The 24,056-nt window shown below is 40.6% G+C and overlaps 1 protein-coding gene across 6 annotated transcripts in view; it reads right to left on the bottom strand.

Moving 5' to 3' along the window:
- DAB1 (DAB adaptor protein 1) overlaps window positions 1–24,056 on the bottom strand; it is a 761,363-nt gene that overhangs the window by 1,427 nt on the left and 735,880 nt on the right. For 5 of the 6 annotated variants that reach the window (XM_056844015.1, XM_056844017.1, XM_056844018.1 and 2 more), the window contains 5 exons: window positions 17,152–17,214; window positions 16,495–16,603; window positions 12,549–13,097; window positions 11,376–11,503; window positions 9,094–9,192 (listed from right to left, as the gene is read on the bottom strand). In XM_056844015.1, coding sequence (XP_056699993.1) covers window positions 9,109–9,192; window positions 11,376–11,503; window positions 12,549–13,097; window positions 16,495–16,603; window positions 17,152–17,214 — 933 coding nt within the window. In that variant the 3' untranslated portion in view covers window positions 9,094–9,108. The remainder of the gene's footprint in view (window positions 1–9,093; window positions 9,193–11,375; window positions 11,504–12,548; window positions 13,098–16,494; window positions 16,604–17,151; window positions 17,215–24,056) is intronic. The other variant, XM_056844020.1, reaches the window with a different exon arrangement.

Below are 24,056 nucleotides of genomic sequence, written 5' to 3'. Positions count from 1 at the left end.
TGGGAAAATTCCCCCTTTTCATTCCTTCTTCACCCCCTTCCCCTCCACCACATGTCTTCCCCACTTCCTCCTCCCCTGCCACCGCTTTTCTGCCCAAGTGAAAAGTGGATGCCATGCTGACCAGAGTTAATTATTTTTGAATTTGAAAAGTTGGTAGGAGCGAGTGGCAGTAGCTTTGGGGACCTTGTTTTGCTTGCTACAGAAAAGCAAGTGAGTGTTGGGTATGTGTTTGTGTGTTTTTCCCCTTACACTTGCAGTCCTGAGGAAGAAAGCAGGTAAATCAAAAAGGTGTTTAGTAATGTGGCAGTAGGTGGGGGAGCTGGAGTTAGCCTTAGAGAGGGGGGAGAGAATATCTGCTGCATCTTTGAATATGAATCTCTCCTCATATCACCTCCATTCAACAGAGATATGAAAGAGGCCCACAGCCCAGAAGAACTGCATGATGGGTAGGATGGGGTGGGGGAGAGTCAGTTCTTACAGGATCCCTCTTCAAGTGGGCACTTCCCTGTGTGTGGAGGGCACCTGTTTTCTCATCATTCATCTGCCCATGGGGGGGATAGAGGGAAGCCCCTGCCTCTTCCTCCTGCCTGCTGCTGCTTACCCACCTTCTCTCTCTAATTCAGACTGGGGCAGTGGTGCCTCTTTCTCCCTGCCACCCCCACTTCCACTTGCCTATGTTCTCTCCTGATTTGGGGAGGGTGAAGAAGTAGAAAGAAACAGCAGCACACAGTAGCAGAACCACCACTGTGTTCACTTTCTGTCACCTGTCTCTCTTTCCCTGGTGGAGGTGGGGAACAGCAGCACTTGGTGGAGGTGGGGAAGGGAAGACAGAGCGGGTGCTGCTTCTGGCTGCCTCACTGCACAGTGGGTTTCTGCTGCCATCCACCTTCATTAGTCACTTGCTAGGTTCTAGGCAGAACTTCTGGGAGCTGTGCCAGCTTTCTGGAGCCTGGCGGCTCTGAGCCTGCCTCAGTGGTAGGCATGAAGGAGGCTACCAGGAGGCAGAGAATGGCTAACACCCCTGCCTTCACTGCTTCCCTGTTTGCCTCACTGGCTCAGAGGCTCCCAAAGCAGCAGCAGTTCTTGCTGCTCCTCCCTTGCCCACCTCCAGCCACTATTGAACGGAGACGCATTGTATGCACATTTTTTTTTAAAAATGTTTCAGATTTTTCTGCAAGCCTGGGGGGATTCCTCACATTTGTATAAAAGCCTCCTTTCTGTCATAGTGGCCCCGATGTGTGGATTTAGATACCTGCAGATGGGGGCCATGCTTCACTATAGATATTTGCTTTCTGGGCTATTGTCCACAAACTTCACTATAGATATTTGCTTTCTGGACTATTGTCCACAAACTACTACTGGCTGTAGGAGCAGCATCTTGCACTTAAATGCAAAAATATATACAACATTTGGGAGGAGGAAGATATGCCTATCACAGCCTATCTTCATGAGTCTATGGACATAGCATCCCAAATCTGTTCTCAATGTACAGCACCATATCCATTTGTTGGATGAGATAGTGTCTTTTAAGCTGCAAACAGGAATCCAGCCTCTCTTCCAAACTTGGAAATGTTTCTCATACAGATACTGTTCCAATATGGAGCACAGATGGTCTCAGGTTTGGATAATTTAGAATCATACTTGAAAGCAAGAGAACACAACCTTTTAATTTCATTAATTGTGAGGAAATGTTCTGTTCTGCTCTAAAATAATCTAGAATGAATGCCATGAAATTCCAAAAAGGATAACCCTTCTCTACGGAAACATCAGTTTGTAACTGCATCTCTAATGGGAAGGATAAATAGAATCTTTGTCCGTGATTGAAAAAGTAAACAAAAAGCCTTTTATCACCCGAGGGCAAGCAAAAGAGGTAGATTAAATAATGAAGAAAAGGAAGAAGACATAAATCATATCAGAAAAGAGCCCTGCCTGGGTCAGTTCCCATATACTGTAAGACAAAGAGCTGGCCGGTTACGGTAATTTACTAAATGAATTCAGTTTTAAGATGTCCCGGAAATCACTTTGCAGGCTTCATCACTAACTGGGCAGATGCATGTTCAAAGAATCAAAAAGAAGGATTCAGTCTTTTCAAAGAACGACAATTATTTTAAAAAACATGCAAGGAGTAAATGGTCTTTGAATACTGACTGAATTTGTTCCCAGTAAATGCATGGTTAGGTAAGACAAGCAAAAATAAATAAATAAAATAAATAAAAATTAAAAGTATGTTGAACCTAGAAAAAATTTCATAGTACCACTGATCTTGTATGTTCATGAAGTAACTTTCCTCATGGCCTTTGCAAAAGACTAATTTCCTAACAAGTCCCCTCATCCTATCACATTTATAATCATAGCTTCTTTGAACAAAGAACCCCCACTCCACAATCTCTCAAAGCTCTGCTGTACCTCAAAAAGCTGTTCACTAACGCGTGGGTCTAAAATGACCATAAATGGGCTGCGTTCAGTTTGGCTTTAAAATTAACGCTACCATTACTAAAGAAATTCTACCTGCTCTCCAAATTAAACAAATTAGCAGACAACTTATGCCCATTTTTCTTGTACCTGCATTCTCCATTTACTTAAAGATGGCAAATCCTCTTCCGTTAACGGAATCTGAACAGACAAGATGACAGGCAGAATTTTGCTTATGGAGGTATGCAAGCCTGGCATAAATGATGCATTATGATCTTGAAGTTGCAATTCTCCCAAGGCTTCCTTGACCTCTCTGTTCTTATGCATTCTGGCAGAGTGATCTCCTTCTGGCTGGCTGAACAAAAAGTGGAATCTCACCTGATACGTTTCAAAAAACAAGTCTTCTGCTTTCTAATCATCCAGCCAGAAGGAAAGTCCTGCAATGAGTCTCTGCTGAAGAGAAAGAAGGTCAAGCAAACTCAACAGAATAGCACCTCAGTCTAGATTGTAATGTATCACTTACATTGCGTGCTGTGCTTTTGTAAAGAATCTGATTCAATAAGGCAGAGGCTGAGGACCTGCGGTATGCTGGTAGTAGAGGAACCTGCATCATGTTCTCATATTGATACTCAAAAGGATTTTTATAGATAACTGCTACATTTCTAAAGAACATCTTCATATTGGGCTTGATGCTGAATAATAAACTTTTTTCACTTTTGCCTGGTTATTCCACCACAGCACTGACCTTGTTCTCATTGGTAATGCTGGAACAGTTTCCTGTTACTAATTGGTTCCTTGGAATTAAACTTGAGCCTATAGTCTGGTTCTGTAGTTTGGCAAACTAGGGACTAAGTAGCCTATAACATGTTCTAATATGATCCTGTGTGCCAGTGAAGGGCCAAATCCAAAACACTTCTATCTAAGCTTCCACCTTCAAAAGTTTAAGTGTTATAGAGATGGCCTTTTCTGCACCCTGATTATGGAACTCCTTTTCTTCAGTCTAATTTGCTAGGGACCTATTTTATCATTTTTAGGCACCAGGTGAAATCGGTCCTGTTCACCCAGGCTTTTAATGAACTCCAAATAAAGGGCAACTGTTTCTCTTAGAAATTATTTATTGCATTTTATTAATGAATATGGTTGTTTAATTACATTATTTTACTGTTTTATATCGTAATTTTGTAAGCAGAAAACCTGGGGTGAATGCCTAAATAAATAAAATAATACGGCCGGAGCCAGGATCAGGGCGGCTAACAACATGTCAATTCAATAAATATGATAAAATGCAATACAACTAACAGATAAAACAATTTAGTTATCCCCATAAAATCAGGGTAAAACAACAGATGGCACTCCTTTATGAACACAGGGTCTGCTATACAGCCAGGAAAGTGGTCAGGGCGCCCATATCAGATGGTACATAAATCAAAGACACAGAAAAGGGTGAGTGAGTAGAGAGGCCAGCATTGATGAAAAACCCTCAACTATAGGTAGGGTTGTCAGGTCCCTCTTCGCCATTGGCAGGAGGTTTTGGGGGCAGAGCCTGAGGAGGGCAGGGTTTGGGGAGGGACTTCAAAGCCATTGAGTCCAATTGCCAAAGAGGCCATTTTCTCCAGGTGAACTGATCTCTATTGGCTGGAGATAGGGTTGCCAGGTCCCTCATCACAACCGGCAGGAGATTTTGGGGGCAGAGCCTGAAGAGTGTGGGGTGTGGAGAGGGGAGGGACTTCAATGCCATAGAGTTCAATGGCCAAAGTGGCCATTTTTCTCCAGGTGATCTGATCTCTATCGGCTGGAGATCAGTTGAATTAGCAGGAGATCGCCTGCCGCTACCTGGCAGTTGTCAACCCTAGCTGGAGTTCAGTTGTAATAGCAGGATATCTCCAGCTAGTACCTGGAGGTTGGCAACCCTAACTATAGGCCTGGCAGAATAACTCAATTTTGCAGGCCCTGTGGAACTCTTTAAGGTCCTGCAGGGCCCTGATCTCTTTAGGGAGTTCCACCAGGCCAGAGCCGAAAAAGCCCGGGCCCTAGTTGAGGACAGCTGGATATTCTTTGAGCCGGGGACCACCAGAGGTTTGTTATCTGCCCAGCGTAAAGTTCTCTGAGGGGTGTACCAGGAGAGGCGATCTCACAGATATAAAGGTCCCTGACCATGTAAGGCTTTAAAGGTTAAAACCAGCACCTTAAACCAGATCCAATACTCTAGCTAGAGACAGTGCAGTTGACGTAGCACTGGCTAAACGCGGTCCCTCACTGGGGTCCCCATAAAGACTGTAATGTATCACTCGCTGCGGCACTTTGTACCAGCTAGAGCATCTGGATCAGGCTTAAGGGCAGCCCTACATAGAGCGAGATAAAAAATCTTATACGTCTTCACTACCAAACCAGTGCCTCCCTCAAGCAAGGACTAGCCTTTCCCCCTAGATCTGAATTCAGTAAGAAGGTGTGAGGGCTCATTCAGTTAGAGAAGCTTGGCACACGTTCAGGAAGATCCTCAGCCTTTTCCTAAGACTAAATACAGTCCCAAATGACTTAATACTGTTTGCTTTTTTCGGAGCATCACCTTGAATTGGCACATCCCACTACCCTTCTATAGGCTTTAATGAAAGGGGGGTGGGATCTTGGAACTATTTCCTTGCTACTGGGAAAGTGCTTTTGTGGGCCCTTGTGAATCTCTGTCATTTAGATAAGATTCACACAACTTCTAACTATTCAAATCACGTGCAACTGACCGGCTACATGACAACCCTCTGGCAGAAAAGGTAGTAGGGCTGAGATTTGGTGGACGAGTTTGATTGTAAATCAGGAGTAAACCTTTTAGTTCACCCACAATTTAGTATGCAGTGTGTTTTGTACAATGTATACCAACATCAAATTAGGACCAGCTTAGCCCAGCAATGACCAGCCCAAGATTAGTTTTGGCTGTTTATAAAGAACCAGAGGGGGCACAAGTGTTGGTATAATTTCTAAAACAAAGATAACGGGGATCGAAAATAGAGATGACTGCTGTTGTATTTTTTTCAAGGACTTTTCAGTCAACCAGGACCTTTAGAAACTGATCTCATTCTGAAAGAAAAGTCATTCCAAGTTGTTTGATGTCTATATTTCTTATTCATGGTCCACCCCCTCTGGAAATGGATGACAGACTATGTTAACATCTACAGCTCCTCCAACTTGATTTAATGAACTTACAGCCCACTCCTGAGGTGGGGACTGGGGAGCTAAAAGTGGTCTGGAGGTGGTGTGACCCCGCTGGCAGTGTAAGTGGCCTCTTATCACGGAATAAGAGGCATTTTCGTTGGCGGCAGGGGCAGTTCTGTAGGTGCCTGGGTGCCACAGAGCTGCATGCCACTTCTCTGACGCCTCAGGTTTTTCCTGGTGCAGCATCACTGTTTTCTATGGGGGGGGGGACCCATTTTCTTTTTAAACCTTTAAAAATGGCTTTTTAAAGCCTTGTGGCAGCCGGGGAACCTCTTTGGAGGTGCGGTGGCGGCACCTCGGTTATGTTGTTCCCGGCTGCTGCAAGGCTCAGGAATGAGCTGTTAATCCAGCTTGCTTGTGACAGATCCAGCTGTTTCTCGGTAGGAAAAAAAGTTAACTACCACCATCATCATAGAAAATAATTTTAGACTTTTATCTCAGCTAGTTCTCTTCAGATTGAAGGTGTTGCACTCTTGGTGACAACTATTAGAAGACCCTTGCAAAAAGACACTGATGGTTTTTAACAGGTCATTGGTGATGAGCTTTGTGTTAACTTATAATGAGCTCTAAGTAACACAACCTGACCATCTTTCTTGCTGGCAAAATCCTGTTATAATTTGGTGGATAAGGAAATGACGCATGGTATACTTTTGAACAAATGCCCCCTTTTCTTCACTACTTCTGGAAATAAGCTTTTAAGAGAAAAAATACAAACAAAATCGATAAGGAAAAATAGAAACAATCAGGTAGGTTGCTGTTTTTTGCTTTGCTTCCAAAAATTTAGTCTTTCTTAATGGAACAGAGACTAAGGTTTTGATCCTATGACTTTACTCCCCTCATGCTTCTCTTCAGCTGCTGCACAGGCTTTCCTCCTCTGTGGCTCTCACTCCTCTGCTGCTAGCACTTCCGTGTGCCTCAGGGTTCCTTGAAACACATCCATCTTGCACACACAGAAGTACCAGTGGAGGAAGAAGAACTGCAGCAGAGGAAAGCCTCCATAGTGGCTGGAACAAAGAGTGAAGGGGAAAATGCCATAGGATCCATCCCCAAATGTTTACAATGCTTTCAAAGAGCAGCTCTATCAATTTCTAGGGTGCATTGTCTGCTAAAAACCCACAGAAAGCCAAAGATTTCACATCAATATATCACAGATTTGAATACCAAGAGTATGACTGTCGTTTTTTTTTAACAACTAGTTGTGAAATCCAGGTATGAAAATGTTATTTGAAGATTGCTTGGAAAGAAGTAGTAACACAGTCCACAACATTGCAATTAATAAAGATACCCAGTTATTTAAGACTTTCAGGCACTAAGGAAAATATGTGTTGATACCACCAAAAGAAAAATGATACTAATATCAAGTAGCAGAGTATGTTTCAGTGTACACAGACAATAAAACATAAGCTTTGTATGCACATACTAATTATTATAAAAATAACAAGGAACACATAACTTTGAGATACATCCTTGTATATTATGGAACACTGTGATTATGCTGAGTTAATTCAATAAATGTTTCACAGAACATAAAACAATCGTGGGCGTTATCTTGTTTTGCATTGCAAGATCTTTATTATTAAAAATATTATACCTAATAAAGATACTAGACCTTGAGAATAAAGGTTTTTACCTGTTTATCTCAGCATTCTTCACAGAGATCAAACATGCACATTTTTTTTGATATAACTAAAGTCATATTACCTTGGAATAAGAATGAAATCTCATATAATGCCAATTAATGATGCATTGTAGTATACTGCACTGTCCTAAGCATGAATGAATTCTCTTCATCTGAAGAATGTGGGGCAGAGGCAACTATGAAAATAATAATGAAACTAAACAGGGGACATCTGTTCAACACCACCTTTAAATTGCCATAATGCAGATATGACACAGGATGATATGACATGATGCAAATGCAAGGTAAACATTAGTAAGGCTCAAAATAGTAGGGAAATTGGGGTACAGAGCAGCTTTAAGGAAAGACAAATTAGTTATTCAACGCCTTGTTGCTTTATTCGTGCTCCCCCCTGGAAAGAAATCAACAGCTTCTACTGAAAAAAGACAATGAAAAATGTTTGAAATTGCTTTTTAAAACAGAAAAAATGTAAGTTTGATTCCCACAATATCAAGGCTAGAACTAACAAAGTTTCCTCTCAGATTAGCTCTTGGGAAGAGATATCTGGAGTCACATAAACTCAGATATTTCAGCAGAAGTGCTGAAGGGGCAATCTGGGGTCCCTAGAGCTGGATCATCAGAAAGGAGAAGAAATGAGGCATGCTGGGAGCAAGTAGCTGAGCGAATGGAATGTTTGAAGTTACCTGACATTAGAAGGAAAAATAGCTGGCTAATAAATTTGATCCTGACTGGGCAAAAGATATGGGACTGCACAGACTTTAGGAACGGCAGTACTGATGTTGCTTACAAGGTGATCTATGTCTCTTGAGAACCAAAGATTATGAAAGAAGGGGGATGTGTTTGGTTCACTGAAGTTGTGGGGAGGGGAGAACCCAAAGTCTGAAAACCACTGTTGCTGTATTATGCATCAAAAATAAATAATCAGTTTTTATTGATTTGCCTCAGATGTTCCATACACAGAGAGAGGAGCAATAGATCACATAGTACACAAACTAATTCAAAACATAGTACAGAATAACAAGGGAACGTTTTTCATATGGCAGCTCTACAATATACTGCAATGTTCAAAACGATCATTCTGACAGGACACACATGCCACAATGAAAATAGCCACAGTCACCTTCACAAAACACCTCTTAACACCCACAACATGCAGTGTGTGCAGCTATTAATGAAAACACTGATTAAAGCAAATTGTGTGATGGCATATATTTTAAATGGTCGAGGTATGCCTACTGTCTGAATTTATAATCCATTTGTCAACGTTATAGTTTAATGTTTCCATTAGTCCATTAGATATTAAGTTTTCCAACTGATGCAATGATGCAGGCTTAGGATAGAAAGGTACATTTCTCTTTTTAAAAATAATGTTTAATTCACTCACGTAAGAAAAGTGGTTCACTGGCATTGCCATTTCAGTCCAAAACAAATAAAATAAAGCCTGCTACATCGCTGTTTGTTCTGCAAATGGATGAAATGCTTTTATATATATCCATGTATATGTGAAATGTATTGTTAACTATGAGTATCAGAAAATGGAGACTGTCAGAAAGAATTGATAGTTTTTGAGGTAAATGTTGACAATCTCTAATTTCACAGTATATTCACAGAAATATGTATATCCCCCCCCAGACTGTATTGTTATTCCAAAACTAGTCTGTACGTTGCACCACTTAAAATTGGTGTTAATGACTATGGATACATCAATTAGGGTGAAAGATCATGAAGTGAGAAGAGGAATATATGTATATACAAACCATGCATAAATGTAAATGATGGCAGGCAATGGTGCAAGTGAATAGCTCAAAAGCATGAGAGAGAAAAGGTCAAATACCTACCCCAACCTGCGCTATCTAGCTATCGCCCTGTGGACTTACAGTTTCACCAATGGGCTCACCAAATGGATCACTGTTGGATGAGGCCTGAGATCCATCAGGCTAGAATATAAGAACATAACACCTTTTTTCTCAACAACAGAAAGTGAAACGAGTCAGAGATTATTTTCATGTTATGGATCAACCTTGCTGTGAATACTAACTGTTGATTAAAATCACAAAAAAGTTATAAAATATGAGTGATATTTCGAGGACTAAGCCCCCTAGATAAAATAACAAAGCTAACTGGGGAAGAGTTTTTATTTTTGAATCACAGTTTTTTGTTTCAAAATGCCTTGTGTATGGATATGTTTTATACTTGCCCAGTTAGGGGCTCTGGTTTGTGGTGAACCATTTATGTAAAACAGCTGCCATGGTCAGAGTCTGACTGTTTGGATCACACCACAATCCCCCCTACACATTTTTTCCAGTGATGCAAAGCAATCCAGGTGTACCCAGACCCAGTTTGTTGAAAGAAGGAAGCTATGATAAAAACAAATTGAAAGCTAACATAGTATAGCCAGGGCTTGTGTACATTAGCTTGCTTGTAGGTGGATTCCTCTTTTTTCCCTTCAGTACCAAATTCTGCCTTACAAATCTCACATTGACATCACTTTTTTAAATTTTGACCCAACAAGTTGTACAGAAGCCTCACAGAATCTAAAAAAAAAAAGCCATGCTCTAATGGTACATGGGCAGTATGTCCAAAGATGACATTATTCTCCTGCATTTACTATGCCAAGGGGCAACTATCTTAAGAGATCCAAACTGGTTCTTCCCTGAATCTAAACACCTAGCTATCACAATCATGTAAGATCATGCTGTTGCTATCTCCTAACAAGTGGAACAGGTACAGAGTTATTATAATAGTCACTACTTGAGCCATTCAACTTAAACTGTAAAATTAGACTGACCAACTACATTTCTTCTCACTGGCACCAACCAATGCTCTGTGTTTGGTTTTTATTTTCCAAATGTCACTTATAGAATGCCCTCAATCTCTAGTTCTGGGCCAGTATTATGATGAGCATAATAACCTGTGCCTTTTCTGTCCCTTATATCTTGTTTTAATTTTGAAGGTACAGCTGTAGCATCATCAAAGGATCGTTTTGTCTTATACAGTGTTCCTGGTTTTTTAAAATCTACTTTACATCTGCTCCTCCCAAATCCTGCCGCTTCTAGGAGGTGTAGACACATACTTATAGACCCAGAAATAACATTTCAATAGAAAATTGTAACAGACCGGAATACCCATATAGATTGAATAAACTAACATGCAGATGAGCTGCAGGGACAAGCTCAGTGTTCCATTTTAATTTATGCAATTTTGCCTCAGTAGCAAACCCATCATTCCAAAGTTAGAAATTGTTTCAAATTGTAAGCAAATTTCTGTGCTGATGAGGAAAGTGAGGATGTGATGGGAAAAATGTGGGGAGAGAGCTAACAAACATTCTGCTTTCCTTAATTTACATTAGTTGTGAGCAACCAAGAGAACATTCTGAGGGTTGTGGGGAACAAAGGCATGTTTCCATTCTATGAAAACCATACTTCAGCCTTGTTCTGCTGTGATAGGCCAAGGGAGAAAAATGAGGACAACTGCAAGGTTATGTCCTGAGTCATTTTTCACACCAGAACAAAAGATAGCACAAGTAAGCCCCTAGACTCCCTTAAACCATTGGAAGGCAGGTATAAATGCTTAACACGTCTCCAGAAATGGAACCAAAGTGACCCATAAGAGTGGAGAAACATGATATAGCTTTTGTTTCAGTCTTCTACAGCTCCAAATGCCATTTATTCCTCAGTCCTAATACATTCAGATGCCCTGCAGTGTTTCAAACCCACCCACTTGTAATTTGTTTTGTAGATTTCAATGTACATTCTAACAATGTTTTCCCCAAATTCTATTGAAAGGGAAATGAAATGAAAGCATAATAGACAAAATTATATGTTTTTCTGTTTTCTCCCTGGTGTCTTATACTGAGTTGATTTTTTTTTGGGGGGGGGGGCAGCTGGTGGCAAACTCCATGTAACCGACAAGGTTGTATTTCTGTAACTTTCACTGGGATTTATTCATCTCTACATTGAACTCTATTTGTTTGGGCAAGAACTAAGAAAATTTCTACACGTATAGTATGATTCGCTTCTTTTCAAACTGTTCTACTGAAAATGTTTTAATAGCTAAATCTGATACAATTAGTGCCAACATAAATAATTCTGGGTTAATGTTTGGAGGTAGCACCACTCACCGCTTCCTGTCCTTCGCTTTTGCTTGGACTTTCAAAGCCCTCTTCAAAGAGGTCATCAGCAGCGGGGTCACTGGTATGAGACGCTGAGGATTTGGATGGAGAACTTTGTCTAGGAGCAGGAGTTGGAGCTAAAGGCAACAGCAAGAAACGGTGTCAGCCCTAAATGTCCTCTCAGCACCTGCCTGAAGTGTTGGTGGAGCAGGCCGTTTTGGACCTGTTCACTGCTTTCCTACTGTATTATTTCCAGTTTGTTGGCAAATATTGAGCAACTACATCATTCATATAGTACGATAAAAGTATCAACGAAGTAAGCGCTTGGTCCATTTTCTTTTTTTTAATAATTACATTGTGCTACAACTGCTTAGTGAAACTATTAATGTCAACTTGACAGTCAACCCGTTTTCCTAAATATTAATTCAGTTGGAAGGTGTTCCTCTTTAAAAATGGCTGATGACCACTGACACATTTCCATTAACTGAACTCTGAAACAGAAACAGTCTGGTTAGAAGTGGTGCACCGGATATCTCCTGTCAGAGGAAATGTAGTTGGGTAAAACTGTAGAATTGCAGTGGTGATGTCCCAGAACAAACAACTGTGACTGCTTCAAACCAAAGCCTTCTCAAAATGTGTAAGCTTGGACTACAAAGGAAAATGTCATTGTCTTGCATGAAAATTCTGTTATCAGCAGTTCAAAGCAAGACTTAGGGTCAATTCACACAAAATGTTTTTGCAACAATGTTATCCTAATAATTGTGTGAGGTTGATTAATTATTAAACCAAAACCAGCAAGCCCCCATTGTACCATATATAACATCCACTGGAAAAAAAAAATCAGAGCATGTCACTACAAACGTCTCTAAGACATAGGGATACTGATGAAAATACAAACTCTGGCTGCCTATAAAATCAATTGGGCAAGACAGTTTTTATGCTTATTATACTGTCTTTCAAAAATTAAATGCCATAAAGTAATATCTGTAATTACAGATTTCCATGGACTTTGATGTGGTTATCCTTAATTTCATGTTTCCCCAGCTTCAAAGACACTCATTGTATTCACTTTTTAATTATGTACAAGGGTACTTATGACCATGCTTATGCTCCATATGGCTACAGCTCATAAAAGGGAAACATTTTGTAGAAAGTTGCAGGAGAAAAAATGAGTGTACTCACGTGAGTTCGTCGATGGTGTTGTAGAAGTCACAGGAGTCAAATTTAACTGAGAGATGTCAAAGTCATCACAATCATCTGCATCCTGTGCCATCCCAACTTTGTTAAAGTAACTGGAGAAGGCCTCTGAGGTACAACTGAGGGAAGGCTGATCTGGTTTTCGTGATGGCACTGGAGGAGGCTGAGCCATCTGGAAATCTTTAAATATTTCTTTTCCTGCCTTTTGCCTAGGCCTATCTGTTTGTGGACTCGCTCTGGTGGAATCACTTGTAGGTGGAACAGTAGCAATGGGAGCAACGGTACCTTGAAACATGGCTGCTTGTAAAGGCAAAACAGTTTGTGTTGGCATGAAGGCAGCAGGCTGAAACTGACCAGCTACAGATGGCCATGGTTGCTGGGTGGGAGAAAATATCCCAGGTTGTCCCCATGCAATTGACTGTCCTCCTTGCATCACCTGAGCAACTGGAGGCTGAGCACCCATGGCCAGTGGTTGTTGAACAAGTGGTTGTTGTCCCCAGTAGGAGGGCAGGACAGCTCCCATTGCAACATAACCTTCAGGGGAAAGAGAGTGGGTATAATTTCAGAACAGGAATAGCAAAAACAGGGCAGCGAAGGAAGAAATGTCACGTCGATACACAAATGAGGAATCACAGGGACTTTTTCTGTGATGTCTTCTGCTGAAACACTAACAGCTCCACTAATAGTATGAATGGACTGATGTCAAAGATTACAGAGGCACGTTAACAAGTTTTTTTTTTCTGGAACACATGCAAAACTAAACTGATCTTAATAGGGATGTATTCTCTATAATATAACAGCAAGAGTTTCTAAAGGTGTCATCTGCTCCTCTCCTCTTGAACTCTATCCATTTGTTTCAGAGCATCTAGAATGCTCTTGTACTCACCCACACAGACCAGAGCTTACTTGTACTTTGCTGAAGGAAGCTCAGGGGCTACTTGCTTCATTCTTGCATTTTCATCAGTTTTGTTAAAAAGGGTCAATATCTGTTTAATTCGCCATATCTTTTTTTTTAAAAAAGACTCTTCTTCCCATGATGTTCTCAAGCATTCCTTAATTAAAAGCCTAACAAGCAAAAGGTTTGAAGCTTTGGCAGGCCATGGGGTAGCTTTGTCACTCAAAGGGCCATCTGTGCAGACATCTGCAGGTCCTTTTCATTTGTATCAGATGATTTTCTACCCCCTTGATTTCAGCAGCCCCAGTTATCACACACCAAGAAAGAAAAGTTCTCCAAGAGAATTCTAACCATAAATAGAAGATTTTCAAGGCCAAACACCACTTTACATGGGTGAGCCATGATTGAATTTTCCAATTCTGTTTTAAAAATTAAAAGAAGCCATCTGTGGCAGAAGGGAGAGGAATGGTTTTTCTCTACATTATTTTCCTGATAGAAATCCCCTGTCTTCAATCTGCTTTTATTTTTACTAGGGGGTAAAAGACAGACACGTTTCAGATGTGTGTCTATTTTTCTTCAGTGGAGATAATATAAGTTTGGACAGGGAAATTTATATGAGCAAACGAACACTCAGTGGAGATAATATAAGTTTGGTCAGGGAAATATCTTTGAGCAAAACAGCACTAAGGAAAGGATTAAACACTATTCTCCCAGGGCCAGGGTCTTACGATCTGGAAGTTATACCATTGTTTCTCATCAAACAGGTTTGAAAGCACTGAGTAACCTAGAGAAACCATTTGATGAGAGATTATAGTGGAACAGGAAAAGTAGATAAATGTGCGCTATCTGCAGAGTGAGGGCTCTATCATACAATGAAAACAAACTGTTCTCTGTTTCTACCCTCAGGGAAACACTCAGATGTAACTGACGATGTTAACCTTGACAGTAAACAGCAGCCATGTGTGCTTAGTCTTCAGGTGAAGTCTTACATTTGGTGAAGATGACAAAAGGTTTGGATGGTTATGGTGAAAACTGCATTCCGAAGGAATTGCCTCTTTCCCTTCAAAGGTTTTTTTCCTTCAAACATAGCCAAAAGGTGACATTTGCTTGCAAAAACATTTTGTATGAAGCCCTCGTATGAATATTTCAGTGGCACCAGTTTTAATCTTCCATTTTTTAGGCTAAGCCTTCTTTCTGTTTGCCAGGTCACAGCAGATCCTCCCCACTCCGCAATCCACATCAAGTTGTCTAACAATGCCATCCCATGCAGAAATACAAACTTTTAAGTCCACTGAATTCAGTGCACTCCAAGTACTCCAGTGCACTTCAAGTACACTTGAAGTAGCAATAATGATTTAACTTTTCCCTTTTCCTTTTCAGTGTAATGTACACCTGTCCACATTTTAACCTTTTTATACAGTGAAGCGTTTATATATTAAACAAAATTTGGACTAATTATAAAGGAACAAAATAATTTTAATTTCCCCCCCAGGAGGATGCAGCTAAAAACTGCATACAAAGGGGAAATAGGATTCTGTTACTACATCAGATTGACCTGCTCATGCGAAAAAAGGGTTGGTTCTATTCTGACTGTAAACCCAGACAGGGGAAGAATAAAAAACATTTCTAGCCATTATATTCTTGTGTAGATAAACTTGCAAACATGTAGGTAGTGCCTACTGAAATCTCAGAAGTCAGCAGAGGGTTGTGAGACTTCTGAGGTCAAAGGATGCAATACATGTACCTATAAGCATATTTTTATTCTTTGCATAATTTATTTGGATTAATTTAATTTACCTGGGGGCAGTATTTGGAAATCTGGTGTGCATCAGAGCACATTTTAGCTAACATACTCGCACTTAACATTATAGTGGAATTTTTTTAACAGACATTTCTTATGTTATTTCTTCGGTACAGAGAACCATACCAGGGGAAAAGGAATTCAGGCAACCAAACCCAACTGCTGAACAATTCAAAAGAATTAACAGAGAACAAATGTATAGTCTCTGAAATACCCTGAGCTTCCAACTCAGGCAAAGTGTTAAAACAGTATCATGAGTCTCTGTTAGAAAAGTGGACTATAAATGAAGGAAACAAATAAACCACCTGCATTTGTAAATTAAGAACACTAAAAAAAACTGTGTTCCAAACATCTGAATTTAATACAATATTGCTACTGAAGTTGCAAAGGAAATCACCTCCCTCCAATAGGAAACACTGGGCTGATGCCCCACCAACTTCAGAAGGAGATTGGGGTGGAGTCTACCATTTCACTCCATTGGTGAGTGAATGCATGTTCCACAGGGGCAAGGGCCCTTCCAGTGATGTAAGACGCTCCTGTAGAACAGCATGCTGCGCCAACAGAATAATCCTTCTGTCAGAGGAACATGAAAGTGCCAATGAAATGAAATGGCATGATCTAACTCCCTGTCTCCTTTGCAGGATGTAGCAGGATTTGACAGATCTGTATTGGCTGCATTGCAACTGAATTTTTAAAATATGACAAATAAAACGCAGCTGCTCTAGAAGGAAGGCGGTTGTTATTTTCATCTTACATATAGGTAAATGTATACCAAGCAAAGTCTGTTTTCACAAGGATACCTACCAAGGCCAAGAACAGGCAAAGGTTAGGAAGTGCCATTTCTCAGGAGAGGTACAATCATGTATGTGGCATTATTTAATGACTGGTGACTGAACGTGTGAACTGGTTCCACTGAAAAATATTGTGTTTGAAAAACGAATCTCCCTGTGATCAGGGATAGCTCCTTCACACATGCAACTCATCACCCGTTGTTTCAATCATCTCATCATCAAGTAACAAACATGCATGTATGATAATCCAGCTCCTTGCTGCTACTCCATCACTGCCTATTTTTCAAGTTTCTGGATATTCAAAACAACTTGCATATATCCCATTGAAAGCCACACATCTACTGCTTGATGGTATGCCAATAAAGGTACTGAAATTTGGAAAGCCACACATCCTCGGACTGAGCTTCTTATTTCAACAGCTGGATATTGATATAAATAACTAACCTGAGGGTACGGCAGCAGTGCTGTAAGGTACAGAACTAAACATGTCTGCACCAGAAGGAAGTGACTGGGATGAAGATGGGATAAAGGCATCTCCTGGAGTTGCAGGAGTCTGCAAAATAAGGGACAGTTAGAATGGATCTCAGATGCTGCTTTTGCTGCCAAGAAGACCTTTCCTCATGGAAGGAGCGAATGGATGAGAGAGTGTGTGGGTGAGAAGAACAAGACATGCAGATGTGAGAGAGCACTGATATAAAACAGCAGCAGTTAAAAAACAGGATAAGAAACCGGATAAGAAGATCTCATACACGTTCTAAATATTTGAAATAAATTGAAAGCATTCTTTCCAACTCCTAAGACATATATGTATTCCTACAGCACCTGTTTATTTATACTAATAAAGGTCTAAGCGTGTGAGATTTTAATAGCTTCACAGGGGATCGGTGTAAGAAATCTGTGCTAGAAAAGTAGTAAAGTAATGAGCAATTTTACAGAGGAAAAAATTCAAGCTGGGTAAAATGATTACAATATCTTCTGTGAAATTCTCTCTAGTTTAGTAGGGGGCATCATTCCTCATGCATATTTGAATTACTGTGCCACTACAATAACCCTGCTGAAAGCGGCAAATGAGAAGAAGACACGACATTTCTATGTACTTACAGGGGGAGAAGTTATGTCGGGAGGAGTGGACATGTCACCAAACAGCTCTAGTTGGGTAACAGCCTGTAAAAAAAACATTCAAAAATATCAGATTACTGTCAGGAAACAACAAGAAGAGAACTCAGTCTTAGAACCTACCTGTGCTAAAGAAGGCATCTCTTCTTTACAGTGATTAGCAAAATAATCTCTCGGAATAATTATTAATTCAGCAGTTAATTATTTGGGCTATCCTTGAAGCATTTGAGCTGATAATCCATGAGGTAAACCTTCATAAAAAGCCAGTTTGGTCATACCTCTCTCCCCCTTGGGTTCAAGATGCCAGTTTAACAGCTGGCAACACCACTGAAAGGAAAATAAAAATTTGAATTTATCATAAATTCCCATTCTTCCAAGTGTCCAGAGGACAGTTTTGTATACGGATCAGTGCCAGCACTTGGTCAGAACAAAATGTCCATCTTCTGATATTACCAGCAGGAGGAGCTCCTTACTCAGTCTGAAACTAAAACAGCAGGTGGGGGGGAACTAATCCAACTTGCTTCAGTCATCAGCATGGATATATTACTGAAGGTCAAAGTGGTCACTCCGCTTAAAGAAAAAAAAAACTTACTTGTGGAAACATGAAGAAAGTGCCTGAGATGCCCTTCCTACCTCATCCACATATATTCATAACTGAAGATCAAACAAAACACTCAATACAAGGTAGGTAGTCAGCTCTCTGGACAGAATGACTATTTATAGTAGATCAGTCTTCAGATAGACTTCAGAGTAGAACACTTGTGGCATCAAGAAACTAGCATTCTCAGCAAAACCTGCTGTCCAAATGCTACATTAAGATGAGGACATGAAGTTATAATGACTAATATAGATTACCCTGACAATGTTCTTACATATCTGCTCTAGAAAAGAACCTTCCCAAAAGACTGCCGGGGCTACTTTCCCCCTTACCAAGTGAAATGCAATCCCATTAAACAGGATTTCCCACTGTGCTGTAGAACATTCCCCACTTCTTCTATAGCCTTTACCAGTCATCTACATGGAGGTGCTAGCTGCCACAGATCTGCCTGTGGATGCAGTATGGCAGTACTCTGTAACCCATGGCTTAGGACCTTCAGATGGATCAACTCCACTTGTTGGACTGTAAGCCCCTATACAGGGGCTTTTTATTCTCTTTGTGTAAGGACCTGCTGCTTGTGTGCATACATACAGAAAGCAAGGATTCCATGACTCACACGCCTCTTTGGATGCACACTGAGATAAATTAAAATTAATTAAAAGTCCTGACAAATACAATAGTCTTGTAGCACTTAATAAACACCTCCAGAGAAGGCACATTGCTGCTCTTCAGGGAGCCCATTCCATGAGGTGGGAGATATGATGGGGAAAAGAGCTTTAATTGATGCCAAGTGGGCCACCCTAAGGAGAACATCTAGCAGGTGGCAGCCTGAAGACCACAGCAGATATATGGTCATAACCAGCACCTTGAATTCAGCTAAGAAATAAGGTGAAAGCCAATATAGCTGTTTTAAAATAAGCAGGATACATTCCTGTCAGCTAGCTGTATTCTGAACCAGCTGCAGGTTCTAAGTTGTTGTCAAGGGGAAACCACTGTAAAGCACATTACATCAATAAATCTGTGAGGTTATAAACAAGAATTCAAATTGAGAGTCTTTGCAGATGATCTACTGCTCATTTTGTCTGATCCGAATCAATCTGATAATTACCTATTAGAACTATTGAAGCAATATGGTGAAGTTTCTGGTTTTAAGATAAATCAAGATAAGACTCAAACTTTATTTAAAAATCTCCCTAAAGAACAACAAAAAGACTGTTTGGACATTACAGGTTGGGAGAGAACTAATAAGGTTAAATATTTAGGCACCTGGATTAAAAATAAAAATAAAGATTTACTGGAGAATAACTATGTGAAACTTTGGGAATCTGTTAAAAGAGATATGATATTATGGTCCAATAAAAACATTTCATTATTGGGCCGCATTTCAGTAACTCAAATGAATATCCTACCAAGGTTACTTTTTTTGTTTCAGAATTTACCTATTGTGGAACATTCTAGATATTTTGATGTTTGGAGAAAGGACTTGCTTAATTTTATATGGCAAGGGAAAAAGTCTAGAATAGCCTATAAATACTTGGTTGACTCTAAAGAAAGAGGAGGACTTGCTTTACCAAACTTTAGACTATATGCAGAAGCATCAGCTTTAGTATGGCTAAAAGATTGGATACAATTAAAAAATAATTGATTGTTGGATTTGGAAGGCTATGACAATAGGTATGGTATGACAAACTTAAAATCCATAAGACTTTTCAGCACCACATTGTTAAATCTTCGCTAATTAAAATTTGGCTAAAATACAAACATCTTTTGGAACGTAGAACACCACTATGGATCTCCACGCAAGAGATGTTGACATTGAGACCATTGAGACCAGTACAATTTTTTACCTACCAAGACTTATTGGTATGGAAGGACAATAAATGTGCCCTAAAAGAATATAAAGAACTGAAGGAATACATCACTTGGTTTCAATATCATCAAATAGGGCTGTCGATTCAGTTCGGCCCAATACGAAAAACAGCCGAATTTCCCCTGATTCGGCGGTTTTTAGTTCGGGATGAACCGAACTCAAAAATGGCGGGAAAACGGGGGAGCCGAATTCAGCGAGTTCGGGAGTTCACGAATAAATCCGGCAAATTCGGGGCCGTCAGTAAGCAGCATTCTCCTCCCCCGGCCAATCGGTGGCGAAGCTGGGTCTTCTTCTGGCCAATCAGTCAGGATTGAGTACTGGAGGAATCAGCTGATGCGCGGCTGGGCCCGGGAGAGAGAAAGAGTGAGAGAAATCCTCGTGTGTGGGGGGTGCTTGTGCACACTTGCTCTTTTCCGTGGCTGCAGGGGGTGCATTTTTTGGGGTACAGACCCCAAACTTTCAGCAGAGCTTTAGACGAGCCTTGTTAAGAGAACCCCCAAGTTTTGTAGACTTTGGGTCAGGGGGTCCCGAGATATGGGCTCCACCTCTTTTCCCTCCCCCCTTTTCCATTTCCGTGGCTGCAGGGGGCGCTTTTTTGGGGGTGCAGCCCCCAAACCTTCAGGATATCTTCAGACGAGCCTTCTTAAGAGACCCCCCAAGTTTTGTAAAGATGGGTTCAGTGGGGGCAGAAATATCGGCTCCCCCCCTTTTCTCTTTCCATGGCTGCAGGGGGTGCATTTTTTGGGGTACAGACCCTAAACCTTCAGCGGAGCTTCAGACAAGCCTTCTTAAGAGACCCCCCAAGTTTTGTAAGCATTGGGTCAGGGGACCCCAAGATATGGGCTTTCCCCTTTTCCCTTTTCCCTATTGGGATGAATGGATCACCCGATCCTGTATGCATCTCCAGAGCAAAACGTCCCCAGCTTAAATGGAATCATCTATGATTACCCAGTCCTCCTCCTAGCCCCTCTTGATGGAACAGAAGACAGCCACAGTAAGACCCCTTTGGGGGCTTTAATCTATACTTTTTCTCGTGTGTGTGTGTGTGTGGGAAAGCAGAGTCTGTGTGTGTGTGGGGAGGGAGCAGTTTCTGTGGGTGGGTGGGGGAAGCCAAAGGGGGCTTTCGCCCGTTCTGCCTGGGGGTGCGTGTGCCCCCTCGAGTCTCTCTCTCCCTGGTTTGAGGGGGGGCTTCAGTTGTATGTCCTCAGGTTTTCCCTCATTCATACGACGGTTAGGTCTATTTTGATGCTTGCTAAAACTGGTTTTCAAATGGTGACTTAAAGAATGCATTTGTCTGGTCCCGAGGCCCATGCAAAAGGGAAAATTCCACCCCCTCCTGCTCATTATGCATAGCTAGCTGCCTCTGTCCCTTTCCATGGTTTGCAAACTCCCAGGTGTCAGGTGTTGCTTTGCATGTTTGCAAAGGTGTTGCTTTGCAATTGTGTTGCTTTGCAATTGTGTTGCTTTGCATTTGTGTTGCTTTGCAAACTTCTTAGCACCTGCCCCGCCCTTTGCATGTTTGCAAAGGTGTTGCTTTGCAGTGTTGCTTTGCAGTTCTGTTGCTTTGCAAACTTCTTAGCACCTGCCCCGCCCTTTGCATGTTTGCAAAGGTGTTGCTTTGCAGTGTTGCTTTGCAGTTCTGTTGCTTTGCAAACTTCTTAGCACCTGCTCCGCCCTTTGCATGTTTGCAAAGGTGTTGCTTTGCAGTTGTGTTGCTTTGCAAACTTCTTTGCACCTGCCCTGCCCTTGCTCTCATCAGCTGTTTGTCGGGGCTGGGAGCTTTGTGCGTGGGCGGCAAGCTCTGCTCAGAGATGCACATTAAGGGTGGGGGGACACCTTTCAGGGCCCATATCTCAGCCCCCCCTGACCCAATCTTTACAAAACTTGGAGGGTCTGGCAAAAAGGGTCCTTTGAAGCTCCGCTGAAAGTTTGGGACCTCTACCCCCCAAAATGCCCCCCCAGAGCCGCGGAAAGGCGCGGTTGTGTTTTTAATGGCTTTATTTGGCCGAATTTTTTTCCCGAACTTTGAATTCGCGCCGAATTGCACAGACCCGAAGTGGGGGAATTCGGACTTCGGCATATCCCGAATCTAAACGGGCCGAATTCAGCCGAATCCGAACTATACCGATTTTTTTAAATTCAACAGCCCTATCATCAAATACAGTCTGTATTTATGCAAGATATGAAGTTAGGTTTTATTAAAGATAAATCATCTTTTCAACGAATGTTGTTAGATAATAATGAACACTTAATATCAAAAATGTATAAGATGTTATTGATTTTGTATACGGAGCAAGACCAAGTTAAACCAACGATGATAACATGGGCACAGACTTTAGGACATGATATTCATATGTATAAATGGGAAAGACTCCGATCAAAAGATATGAAACATATGTGCTCACAATCATTGAGAGAGAATATATATAAAATGATTTATTGATGGTATTTAACACCAAAACAATTAGCCAAAATATATGGAAATATGTCACCAAATTGCTGGAAATGTCAAGAAGAAGTGGGTTCCTTTAATCATATTTGGTGGCTATGTGAGAAGGCAAAGATCTTTTGGGATATGATTTATAATGAACTAAGGTTGATATTACAACAAAACATCCCTAAAACACCGGAGATGATGATGTTAAGTATAATACCGGATACCATAGTGACTCAGAGATCGTTTTTGATGTATGCCACTACAGCCGCCAGATTGGTTTACGCTAAGAAATGGAAAATGACCGAGATACCAAATAAGACTGAGTGGATAGATAAAATGATGGAACTAGCTGAAATGGCAAAACTTACAGCATTAATAAATCAAAAAGAAGACATTAAATTTGTGGCAGAATGGGAGGTCTGGACAAAATATTGTATGAATGAATTTAATTGTGATATTAAGGGGTATATTTTGATCTAATTCAAATGTGCTGAAATAATCAAGAAAAAATATGAATTAATTATATTTATAAGTAAATGATATAGGTTTTATTATAAAGAATTAGATAATAGACACAAAGAGAGTAACAATGATAACAAAGAGACAGAGGAGGGGAGGGGGGAAGTCAATATATGTTAGTATGATAAGAAAAAGTTTGTTATATTATATAATTTGTTAATGGATATTTGTAATTGAATATGAACTAATTTGGAAAAAATAAAAAAAATTATTAAAAAAAATAAAACTGTGAGGTTACAAAAGGTACATTTGTGTGGCCTGGTTGGCTGTGTCTAGGAAGGGAGTAACCTGCTCTGCAAAAGCCAACTCCATCTATTACAAGTGGACCCAGGCTCTCCAAAGCATAGGTCTTCCTGACCAGCATTACTTCCATCTTGCCTATATGTGGAGCTCCAGAAACAGGGCAGGACTTGCAGTCAGCAGGCATCTGAATTATTTAAAACTGGCCCATTATTTCACCAGTCTTCTGAAAGAACTTAGCTTTAAACATATTGATGATACATTGACATGTTATCTCACTCCTAGGCTATTCACACCCTTCATCAATATCCTCAAATGCCAAAACAAAGCTTTAAATCAGAACATTGCAGATCTATGTACTGAGCAGAGAGGGCAAGGTAACAATAATAAGGCTGTTTAAAAAAAGTTTTCCTTTCTCAAACATTCACATCTTCCAAGCTTGGCATTCTCTGTCTCCTAATGTCATCTCCAGGGAAGGGGTATTAACTACCTGGACATAAAGTAACTCCAACTTCTCTAGCTCTCAAAACTAAAAAAAAATAGTAAGATCCTTTACACACCACAGTATTTGTTAAAAAATGATTTCCATACGCACATTGCCTGAACTGGAAGGGGAAAGGACTGCTAATTCTATTTGAAAATGTTGGACAAGGCAAGGAAGGTTTTCAGATGTTTGCTTTGAAAGATCATACCTGGGCTGACTGAGTTGCTAATGAAATAAGATGTTGCCCATATTAAAGGCTGTATCCTCATGTAGCAAAGAACACAGCAAATTAATGTTTCACAAAGGTCTTCCCTAGCTATGGGAAAGTTCCCTTATCATGGGATTAGGCTATTTTTCGGTCTCTGGAAGCCAAGGACATGTTGATGACGCTTTAAACCTGTTCTTAGAAGAATCAGTTGGTAAATAATGATTGAGGAAAACACAGAAAGACATCTAACTTTTTAAAAACAACAATGGCAGCAGCCTTAATGACCAAGATGCAGTTTCAGAGACTATGTCTGAAATTCAACATAAGCATAGAATTCAGTTGAAATTCAGTTATTCCTGGTAATTACCAGAACACCCTCAATAATTCAGAAAAATGAAGAAAATTTAGAGCAGTGAAATCTGCTATGTTTTCTTTCCTGGTTCTTGATGGTTATACCTTCAAGTATCCTTGCATATTCATATTAATCTTTCGACCTGACTTGCAAATGTGATGCGTTGTCATTGTAATGGCACA

Source organism: Euleptes europaea, chromosome 2 (assembly GCF_029931775.1).
Source record: "Euleptes europaea isolate rEulEur1 chromosome 2, rEulEur1.hap1, whole genome shotgun sequence".
In the NCBI taxonomy this organism is placed as follows: Eukaryota; Metazoa; Chordata; class Lepidosauria; order Squamata; family Sphaerodactylidae; genus Euleptes; species Euleptes europaea.
This window is presented reverse-complemented; position numbering and strand designations above follow the sequence as displayed.